General features: G+C 45.8%; 1 protein-coding gene across 1 annotated transcript; it reads right to left on the minus strand.

The window, feature by feature from the left end:
- Positions 1–4,790: 4,790 nt before the first annotated feature.
- Positions 4,791–8,340, minus strand: GJD4 (gap junction protein delta 4). Its single transcript, XM_045535386.1, has 2 exons — positions 8,208–8,340; positions 4,791–6,420 (listed from the first exon to the last, which is right to left on the minus strand). Exons 1-2 carry the CDS (start codon positions 8,269–8,271, stop codon positions 5,357–5,359), a joined length of 1,128 nt encoding a protein of 375 aa, XP_045391342.1. The 5' UTR covers positions 8,272–8,340; the 3' UTR covers positions 4,791–5,356.
- Between the last annotated feature and the right edge of the window lie 3,406 nt (positions 8,341–11,746).

Raw genomic sequence — 11,746 nt, forward strand, 5'->3', positions numbered from 1 at the left:
CCGCCCAATCCCTTCACTGCATGCAAGCAGTTTTGCTGTCCAACTCAATGTTGGTATACTTGTAAAAAAATAATAATAATAAATAGAAATTTTATGATGAACTATTCCAGCCTGAGCCATGAAACTTTATTTTTTATTATATGCTGCCTTCATTCAGTCCCCGTTGATCTCTTCGAAAGAGACCCTCAGATGGAAGCTGGTCTTTCCTTATCATTCTCCTGTAACTTGGGCATTCTTTGCCCAAGCACCAGACATAGAACAGATGCTCAAAAAATACGCAGAATGAGATGTCATCAATGTTTACATCAAGTTTACTTCCAGAGGGGGAAAACCCCTTTATCCACACTCTGACAGTAACTGTCACATCATATTTCTAGGTAGAAGGGGTGACACCTTTGTTTGATAGATGAGGAAGTAAAGATACATACAGAAGAGCTGTGTTCACGGAGTCCTTGTGAGACCCTGCTAACGGGGGACCCTGTCCCCTGAGTACAAGTCTTAGTCATTCTCTTGAATTCTCCCTTAAGAACCACTTTGGGCGCATGACAAAATTTGATGAACTTTCTTTAGCATAACACTGTTAAAAATTTTTCCTTCTAATGGCCAATCGCACAAACCATCTCTGTCCAATGACTGAATTTTCGGGAAATGGCACTAGATACGCTCAGCGTAAACTTAAATGACACCTGAGGCTTTTGTTGGATCCTCTATCCCAGGTGAGGGAGACCAGTTCGTAGACATTTACTAGCTTCTCAAATACCATTTCTGAGATGAAAAGCACTTTAACTTTCTAAAGCAACAAGAAAAGGGGAAAAGATTCCTAGATGTAAAATAACACGTCATTTCACAAACCAGGGGGGAAAAGCCTTAAACACCTTTGCGGATGCTTTATTTGACAAGTTACAACTGTGAGGGAGTTTTTGTAGCTGCTTAGTAAACAGCTGGAAGGAGGAATCCCACACGACGGAAGAGGGGACATCTGTGCTCTGCTGCCATCTCCGCCAGGCAGCCCCCTGAGCTGTCCCGCCGTGGGGTGTGCCATAGCGACCCAGCTCCGCCACTGCCTGTCTCAGCTGTCGCCTTTTATTGCAGCTCTGTCTCAAGCCAGACCTTTGCAACCTGCAGCTGATCCTGTGAAAAATCAGGGGAAACGACAAGCAAACACCTGTGGGCAAAACTAAAGAAAATAAATTACAATTAAGGGGCTACCTCCAACCCTCACAGGGGTGAATCATTGTCTTGTTAAATGACCTCTTTCCCAGGAGGCCAGATTGCCCACAATTCTTCCATTATCTCCTAATTTCTCACCCTCTCTGTTATTAAAGTAACCTCATAGAATTCCCAGATCTACTGCCCAGAATTCTGAGATCCTGATTTTTCTGGCCAGAGATAAACAAGAAAGGAGGAGAGTGAAAAGAATGGGTGATAACTCACGAACATGGTCACGGGTACCACCAGAAGTCAATTAACATTTTGCTTCAGTGCTTGTAAACATCACGTCTTAAATATGGCCCAAGAGAGGCCCCTGCTGGTAAGACAGGGTGCAGGAGGACTTAGGACCATGCACATCGTCCTCCTTAAGCAAGTGTTGAATCATCACAGATGCCTGAAGAGACCTGTTTGCAGTGATCTGTCAAGCATTGATCATTTTGCAGCCTGGGAAGCACCTCAGAGTGACACATGGCCATACCCCTCTCAGGGGACTTCCACATCCACCATCTCTTCTGAGCTCCCCAGCAAGGCCATGAGGGAAGGCAGCCGTGATGTGCCAATTTCAGTTCTGAGAAGATTAAGGTTCACAGGAGTTGGGGGTGTTGAGTGGCACTGGACCTTTAGCTGGAACTCTTCCAGCCTCAGCTGCTTGTGTGATATGTCAGTTTTTGTGGGTTTGTTTTTTGTTCGTTTGTTTGTTTTTAGTTTCATAGAAAAGAAACAAAAGCAAAACACTAAATTCTAGGGGCAGGGTCATGCCAGGTAGGCACACTCCTTACAATCACTCAACGTTTCTTTCTTTTCTTTTCTTTTTTTTTTTTTTTTTGAGACAGGGTCTTGCTTGGTAGCCCAGGCTGGAGTGCAGCGGTGTGATCACAGCTCACTGCAACCTCAAACTCCAGTGGCTGAGACTACAAGCAGCAGCCACCACAGGCAGCAGCCACCACGCCCAACTTTTTTTTTTTTTTTTTTGGTAGAAACCAGGTCTTGCTATGTTGCTCAGGCTGGTCTTGAACGCCCAGACTCAAGCAATCCTCCTGCCTTGGCCTCCCAAAGTGCTGGGATTACAGGCGTGAGCCACCGCAACTGGCCTCCCACTCAATCTTTTAAACGCATCATGTACTCCAGGGAGGGAGAAAACTCTTTTTATCAAAATCTAATTTTTCCATTCAACTTTTAATTTCTTGAATTCTCCATGAAACGTACTCCATCCAGGTTCAACTAATGAGAACATTTAGTCTCTCGGGCCACAGTACAGGGATGGAACTTACTAGAAATTTCCCCGAGGAAGACATGTGCTCTATGACTGACACAAAGGAGAGAACATAGCTATATGTATACCCAAAAGGCAGTGGGAGAGAAGGGATTTGTTTTGTTTCTAGGAAACATGTGTCCCACAGCACAGCCAAAATACAGCTGGCAGGATTTACCAGACTGCTGCTCACCCAACCCCCAGAGTTGGAATGTCGAAGTTCTTGGCGGGAGAGGCATGTACATTGCAGGAGATCTTCAGCAAGTCTGTGCCTGAGAAACGCAGATGTCCCCTCTCCTCGCCTATAAAGCACCACCCTCCTGATTGCCTCTTCCCTGAAACCAAAATTACATGCAGAGAATTTGAAATAGGTTCTCACAGCACATTGCAACATCCTACCCAAAAAGAGCCTCATTTATTAATTCCATAAATAATACTTCTCTTGGCTGAGCACAAACTGCTTTATAAGCATAATCTCATTGATCCTTATAATCTTTCTTGCATTTTTTTCTCTCTGCAGGTAGCCAGCTATACGTGTTGGGTCAGAGTTTGAATTCCACCAGTGGGTTCCGTCATCGCTGGACCACCTTAGAATCCACCTGCAGAGAAGAGAGAGGGATTTCTGAATGCAAGTCCCAGGAAAGTTAGACCTAGACAGTATCTAACAAGCCTTTTGTACTATGCAAAGTCCAAAGAGCTAAACTAAAGCATGTGCACACATACACTTAGACCACTTAAGATCCTTTTTTATTTAAAATGATTATAATTAAGAGAACAGTCCTGAAATACATGAGATTTGTGCTCTAGGCCCAATTCAGTCGGTTCTCATCATCCTTGTCACCTTTTTTTTCTTCTCTCCAGCCCTAATACATCCAAGGACCTGAACCAATGGCTCCACTTAGCTTCCCCTCCTCTGAGACCAGGTGACTAGATTTCTTAAATGCCTTTTGTGGGGCAGGTGACTGACACCCCCACATCTCATCGACAGAGTCCTCCACTTGCAGAGCATTAAGGAATCATCTAGCCAGCATGCCTCGTCACACAGAGGAAGAAACTGAGGCCCAGAGGAGAGAAGTGACCTGCCAAGTACTGGTGGACGTGGGATAAGAACCCACATCTCCCCCTGGCTTGTGACTCTCCCCTCCTCTCCCAGCACCCGTTGCTTTGAGGAGCATTTGCAGTTTTCCGTGGAACAAACATCAAAACTCTGACTCTCTCGTGGTGGCATTTGAACATCAGCAGAGAGGCCAGAGTATCCCTTCCCAGGGCCACTCGAATAATATCACACTGGTTTGTAAACCTAAAGTCGAGGGCAGACCCCAGTGGTAGAAGGGACAGCCTCGCTGTGCTCTGTTCCCTCTGGGGCCGCGGCCGAGAGGGAGCCCCAGCCCCGCCCGCCACTTTCTCCTCCCAGCTATTGTCCCGGCTCCTGCGTAGCTCAAACCACCAATATATGTTGATTTGATCTTCTCTCATTACTCAACAAAAATAGGCACATTCATTCAAATAGCTTTATGCCAAAACCAGTTTTGGATTTTTATTTTTTGAAGTTTTCATCAATTGTTTTGAATCCTGTAGCTATATCGAACAGGCTGGTACTCTCCATCCTGGCAGATATGTCATTGTCAAGGTCTCCTTTGGCACAGTTAAAAGTGTCCATCGTTTTCATGAGTGCGTTGCTTCACCCTTTTTTTTTTTTTTTATCTGCTGGAGGGAAGGGTGGTTCTTCTTTCTCAGCCATTCCGTGTTGGGGACCAGAGGATATTCGTCAATTCTAGAACTATACCCAGATGGCTCCTTCTCCTCTTTTGATGAAGGTGAGCTGATTTCTCCCACTCCGTAGCAGGTCTTTCTGCCATCCTGTACCCTCCCGCCTGCCCGAGCTAGGGCAGCACCAAAGTCTCACTCAGAGTCATGCCTTTGCTTCAGCAGCTTCTATATCCAAACAAGATTGACCCCAAGTACAGAGAGGCACGGATGAGATGCCCAGCCCAAGATCTGGGGCATTTTTCTGTTTCCAGTGTACACACAAAAGGCATGAACACGACACTCAAAGTGTCTCTGGTCTGCTCCACTGGAAGGTGAAGACTGTCAGGGCAATCTGAGTCATGTAACTCTCTAAAGGACACAGACAAAGCCTGGACTAAACACTTGTGGCAAATCTATGGCCACTCATTAACAGCAAAAATACTCCCTGCACACCATGAGTACAGCCACTCAGCAAACACACACAAGGGACAACTCAGCCAGCCACATCCTATGCACCTTACACCCACACAATGACAATAGAAGATGCCCCCCCAAACCCTGACAGAATGAACTATGAAGTGTGATACTACAATGCAATCAACATTCATTTTATTAAGGGGTTCAGAGAAGTAATAGCTCTCCATTGATGGCATGCATAACAGATGTTTCTTTCATCCATGCAGAAAAACAAAAACAAAACCTCATAATAATTATTCATCAGAAAATATGAAAACATTAATGAGCTCTATGAATGTAAGACACCACACTTTACACTAAGCACATGACAAAGAATATGACAGTAGAACCACCAAGAGTGTCGCCTATAGAACAGCCTCACCATGATCAGTAAGCAGACACTCTCCAATTAATCGTTTTAGATTCACTGGAGCATTTGAACGTCACATGCTTTTTTTCAACAAAAAGTGTTACCTAAATTAAATCCGCATGGAGAGTGTATCAGAGTCTCTCCTGTGAAGTCCATTTGTCCTCAGGCCAGCTGGCCTTTGTGGCTGTTAATGTCCTCGGGAACTTAGTTGAGTGATTTTACAGGTGCCCCTAAGGTGAGTGTGTGTCCTGTCTACACCCACGTTTCCATTTGCAACAGGACAGCTGTGCACATTCAGGGTTGCTTGGCGCTCTTTTTTACACCCACTCGGATTTTTTTGTCCTCAAGTGGGGGGCACTGCCAGAGCTGGCCAGCCGGGGAAGGAGCTGGAGCTGGCTGCATGAGTAGCGCCCCGCCAGGCCACTCCCAGGGACAGAGCCTTTGCCCCTAGAGTCATGGGTGGCCTCTCTGTGGGGCGTGCCCCCGGGCTCTTTGCAAGCCAGAGACAGCTTGTCGCTGGCTGAGGACATCACCTCATTCTCATCTTCATCTGGAAGCTGCATCCGCCCCGGTGCACCGGGGTCGCCGTTGACACCCTCCCCTGGGGACCACGTGCCAGAGTGAGCCGTCGCCCGTTCTTCCTCCCACCCGTCTTTCTGGCGTCCCGAAGCGAGGCTGGGAGGAGGTGACCCGGCTCCACACTCCTCCCTGACCGAGGGGCCCTTCGCCCCCCGGCTGGGGCCTCGGCCCCTGCGCGTCCTGCGCCGCACGCTGCACACCAGGTCGGCGACACCGAGCAGGAAGGACAGCGCGCTGACCGCCCAGATGAAGAGCATCATGATGGACTTTTCCGTGGGCCGAGACACGTAACAATCCACCACGCTGGTGCAAGGGGAGCGGGTGCAAGAGAATCTCTTTGGGACCAAGAATCCGAAGAGGAGGTAATGTAAGGCCCCAAAAGCTGCCTCCAGCAGGGTCCGCAGGAGCAGGTGGACGATGTAGCCGGAGGAGAAGTCCGGCACGCGCAGGTGGCACCGCTCCCTGCAGGGCCGTGGGCTGCGCCCCTCCCCAGGGCCCGGGTCACGGGGGTCCGGGCCCCCCAGCGCTTCATCCGACCCGCAGGGCCCCCGGGCGGCGAGCACAGCTCCTTGGTGGACGACATAGACGCTGAACACGGCGTAGGGGAGCAGGACAGACACGCTCTGGATCACCCAGAACCGCAGGTGCGACACAGGGGAGAAGATGTCGTAGCAAACGTTGGCGCATCCCGGCTGCAGAGTATTGCAGACAAACCTCTCCTGCTCGTCCTGGTAGATGGGGTACCCCGCCAAGACGATCACCGCCATCCTCAGCAAGAGCATCAGGATAAGCCAGATCTTTCCTAGGAAAGAAGCAGAGGGAATGGCCTTGTCACCACCGTCTCAACGTATCTCCCAGCGACAGCTTTTAAGTATTTACTGGGACTGAGATTGGACAGCTGAGATGTCAATTAGTACATATTTAGTCCCAGCAAGAGAACCAGCCAGTTAATGCATTTGACCAATATTTATTGAACGCTGAACCTACTTGGGGTTTTTTGTTTTATTTTGGTTTTTTTTTTTTTTTTTTTTTGGTGAGAACTTTATTTGGGGTAACTGTAAGAGCAGTCCTGGGGCTCTCTTGGAATCAAGAAAAAAATACATAAACGAAAGGAGACATCATAAAATGTGACCACAGACCATGAAAGTTCATTTTTCTTCATTATTAACGTTCAATTGAATGAAAATCCAGAGGGTGGCCAAAAACATACATTAAAATGATTATTGACATCACATGACACTATGTGATATTGAACCTACTTGTTTATAAAAATGCTTAGAGATGAGCAGATTTTTCAAAAGCGTAACATACTAAAAATGTTTTAGTCTGACTCCACTGGTTCAGACTTTTGGTAATATCTCCTGGACTGAAAGATCCAGAAAGAAAGTTTGGCTGAGCAGATGAATGATTTAAATAAGATCTTCCTCTCCTTAGGAGAATAAGGTTTTTAAAGGATTTTAGCATATTCCTATAATTGTAGAGCCAATTCATGCTATTAATTTCATTTAGTCTTCTTTACTTTATGTTAATGGCCCACCAAGATCTCTGTTTAATCGCAGGGCTTTTATTTAATGTTGGCCTCTGGTCCTTGAAATTGAATTTTTTTAAGAACATTCAATTTTTTGGATTTTTTAATAATTCAGAATTCCATTCCCCGTCTTCCAGTTACTATGAATTAATGAGGCTTTTCTTTCTTCAATGTATCATGAATGAATGAGACCAATCTAGGAAACCAAAATAACTTCAAAGCCCTATTTTCATGTCAGGGGCCAACTATTTTGGAACACGCTTAAAATACAACCAAAATAAATTGTAAATATCGCGTTTTGTGATGAGACAGAGAAAACATCATCTGACATCAGAAAAACAAAACTCTATTATAAATGTAGGCTGTCCGACTCAAAGAATAATATCATTACATGTTAAAAATCATTGACTTGGACATTTAACACCAAGTCAATTTTGTTGAAATTCTACAAAATAAAAAATGAAAAAGAGAAGTATCACCACATCTCATGTATTAGTCTTCAATCCATTTTTCTGCAACACCCATGTCTCTCTGAAAATTAGCCTCATCTGCATCAAACAGAAATCTTGATTATTTTCTTTATTAAAAAGATAAAGAGATTTGGTTTTAAAGTGCATTTGAGAAATGAGTAACCTTTACAAATTAAGCTTCAAGGATCAAACCTAAAAAGAGGAACGAGAAGAAAGCTGTCATCCAGGCATGACTTTCTTAGGAAATTTCACTGTTTTGCTCCTTTTCCTGGCAATGTGGCCACAGAAGGGTTACACAAAAATACCCCCCTTCCACCTGCTTCAGTCTTCAGCCTCTGCACCCGCATGTCAGTGACAAGAGACCCTGGGGTTGGGGGACAAGGCTCACACCCAAGGCTTCCTTACGTGATGGAGCAACCGTGGGGACATTAGAGGAAACTTAAAGCCACAGCTCTCTCTCTCCCAGCCAGACACAGGGGGTGGGCCAGGCAAATTGAAGACAAGGAAATACCTTGACCCTTTAAGAAGGACTTGATTCAAACACGGCAATGAAAACAAAAACAGGAGTTTGGAAGCTGTCCCGATACTCACCCACAATGGTCACGTTGCAGTTTAATGTGACGATGAGGAACCCCAGAAAGTCCCAGCTTTCCATGCTTCTGGAATGTCACAGTCTTGAGGCTGCCAGAGACTGTTGGAGGCCTGTGTTCTCCAAAGGAGGTGGGAGATCCTTGCAGGAATAAATGGATTTTAACTACAAAAGACTTAACGCTGAGAGTCAGAGATACTAAAGCAAAGATTTGAGCCCAGAAGCCGGTGAGCTTTTGTGTCTCCAAGTTGAGATGGCCCTAAGCCATTTGCCTCTGAGGCAAAGCATTCCTGACAACTGCAGCGACCAGAACAGCACGAGTCATCTCTCATTGTGGGCTATTCTTACCCTCTCAGGATATTGTGGCAGCGCTCATATGTCCCTACCAGGACAGCCAGACGCTTCAGGGTATAATAGAAGCGACTACTTTTAACCCAAGAAAGAAAACTTCTGTTAACCACTCAAGCAAATTTCTCTGTTAAAAAGGCGTTTGCACGACCACTCCACTTGTGCAAGAAGCCCTACAGTGTTCGTGTTTTGTCTTCTCTAGGAAGACTCACTACCCCACTGTGACACTAACCTGAAGGGACCTTGCCTTTACTCGGAATTGCTATGCCATCGCTGCAAGCAGAAATCCACGCCACTGTTGTGTGTCCCAACTCTAGACTGTGACTCGGTTATTACCCACCTGCTTCTTGTGTGGCTTAGAGATGCGAGCTTTCACTCGGAGGCAAAAGCCTGGGTGCAAATCTCAGGGTAGCCCCTCACTCACGGGGGAAGTTACTAGATCTCTCTAGATATCCTCATCTTGCAATAAAGGGAGTCATACCATTCCTGTCGGCATTTGTAGGAGGCTTATGTGAAAAGATGGCATGAAATGCAAGCACCTAGCGTGTAGAGGATGTGCAGTGACTCACATCAGTGGGGTTTCGGTCCCCAACTGGCCTGTGCCGTCTTCCTAGGTTACAGCTTCCTTTTGAATCTTCCAGTCCTATCTAGCCCGGGGCTGCTCTCATTGAATCTACTTAATAAATGTCTGTTAAATTTGTAATAAAATATCACCGTCTGGACCTGCCGACATCAATCACAGCTGCATCAAAATCCTATGGTGACGGCCACCTTTATATCTGGGAAGAACCCATCTTGCAAGGTTGGGGATCTATCATCAGGGTGGAAATTGTGAACTTTAAAAGGAATGATTTCAATTTTCCATGAAAGCTATTCCTTTATATTCCTATCTTTTCTTCATTTCTGATCTATTCTTGACTTTCGTAATATCCCTAGAAAGATTCCCAGAAGAGGAGTGCAACAAAGCTGCTTTCATCTTTACTGCGATGACACACTCCCATCCACGGAAAACATTTTGACCCCCTTGAAAGGAACGGTCGTCTTGCTGCATTTTAGTCAAATGCTTCAACGTGGGCTATGAAATTTGAGAAACTATAGTTAAGTAAAAATATTGAAATACTCATACGGTGCAAGTAAAAAATAAAGGACAGTCTCTTTGTCTCCTAATAGACTGTTCATGATATTGGCTTAAAAAATTGAAATACCAAGAGAGCGATTACTGAATTGTGCTGTGTGATAGGAATAGCCTAACCCAAGTATCGAATAAATTAGAACTGCATGACCTTGAGCAAATCACTAGAGTTTTTCATACCTCGGTTTTCTCATCAGTAAAGTAGAGGAAAGAATGTGCCCTTCACCTAGTCAGAGGGGCTGTGAGATGCAAAACAAGACCAGAGAGGTGAAAATGATTTGAAGATTTAATGAGGTACCCAAGAGTCAGTGATGGGTACATCTCAGGGTCTGCTCCTGGAGGTGCCCACCTGTGTCTTTCCTTTTGCTCAAGGGCATCCCCTGAACAGCCAATGCTGCCTGTCTCCCTCCCCACCCTGGTCACGTTTGTTCCTCCTCTAAATCCACCCATCCTTGTTCCTTGTCTTTTTCCTCTGTCTTCTTTTTTTCTCTCTCTCCTGTTAGGAGATACTTTTTGCCTCACCCAGAAATCCTAACCCGGTGGCTCCCACAAGCCAGATCAGGACAGGAGAGGAGGAAGAGGAAGAGGCGGCTGGAGCATGAACACCTGGCTGTCCCCAAGAGCAGCCCAGCATCCTTGGGGAGGTTCCTGTGTGCTTCTCTGTGGAGCAGAGAGACGGGCTGGGAGACCTCTGTGCTCCACCCACCAGCCTCACTCGGGGGCCTGGATGTGGCTGAATTGTCCAACTTGCCAAACTGGGGTTAGTTCACAAAATGCAAGCAGTTCACAAACAGGAAAGAGAACAACAGAACTACATGCTATCCGGCCTTGGCCTCACCTCAATCTAGCTTAGTGTCATTGACAAATTATTCAGGCCTCAGTTTTCCCATCTATAAGTTGGGGAGAATGATATTTAACTTACAGAGTGGAGAATTACTGTTCACTTAAATAAGGTTCTAGCACATTATTTGGCCCATAAGTGGCTCTCAAAACATGATAACTTTAGTCAATTCTCATTATTTGTGGTAGTTATCGGCTATAAAGTTGCCACAAACACTGAATTAGTGAATACTAGCGGCTTCTCAGGGAAACACACGGTTAGGTGACAACTTTTGTCAACCAGTTAATACATAACTATGTTTTATGTGCGTTTCTGTTCAAAGACACCTGATTTAATATATTTCATATATATTTAATATATCCTAACTCATGGCCAAGAGCACTATCACTCATGCCTGAATGAAGCTCATCTAACACGTGTGCTTTCTCTGCAAGACTCGTCACAGCCTTCCTTCCTGCGCTGAGGCACGCACGGCAGCAGCTCAGCACCGTGCAAGGGGCCATTTTAAATGCCGAAATCGCCAACAAAAAGCACAAAACTGCAAAAGCCATAGCACTAAATACACCGTGGGGGAAAAACAGTCCTTTACAATATGAGAGCATAAACAGGAAGGTGGAGTGTCACCTCGCCCACCTCTGCTGGCCACGCAGTGTCAGGGGACACAAATTTCCCACTGCTTCTGCACATGTCAGCAAATGACTGCAAAAGCAAAACACTAGGAGTGTTGATTTCAGGGTTACAAATAAATTTTGGCAAGCAGGGGAATTTACAAACACGAAATCTGTGAATAATGAGGGGTGACTGCATTTAACATTTTTTTTTTTTTTTTGAAACAGGGTCTTGCTCTGTTTAGCCCAGGCGGGAGTGCAGTGGTGTGATCATACCTCTCTGTGACCTCGAACTCCCAGGCTCAAGTGAACCTCCCATCTCAGTTTCCCAAGTAGCTGGGACTACAGGTGCATGCCACCATCCCTGGCTAATTTTTAATTTTTTTGTATAGAGATGGGGTCTTGTTATGTTGCTCAGGCTGGTCTCCAACTTCTGGGCTCAAATGATCCTCCTGCCTCAGCTTCTCATGTAGCTGGGAAGCTACAGGGCACGAACCACTGAACCTGGCTAATTTTTTTTTTTTTTTTTTTTGGTAGAGACGGGTCTTGCTATGTTGCCAAGGCTGGTCTCAAACTCCTGGGCTCGAGCGATCCTCCCACCTTGGCCTCACC

Source organism: Lemur catta, chromosome 1 (assembly GCF_020740605.2).
Source record: "Lemur catta isolate mLemCat1 chromosome 1, mLemCat1.pri, whole genome shotgun sequence".
In the NCBI taxonomy this organism is placed as follows: domain Eukaryota; kingdom Metazoa; phylum Chordata; class Mammalia; order Primates; family Lemuridae; genus Lemur; species Lemur catta.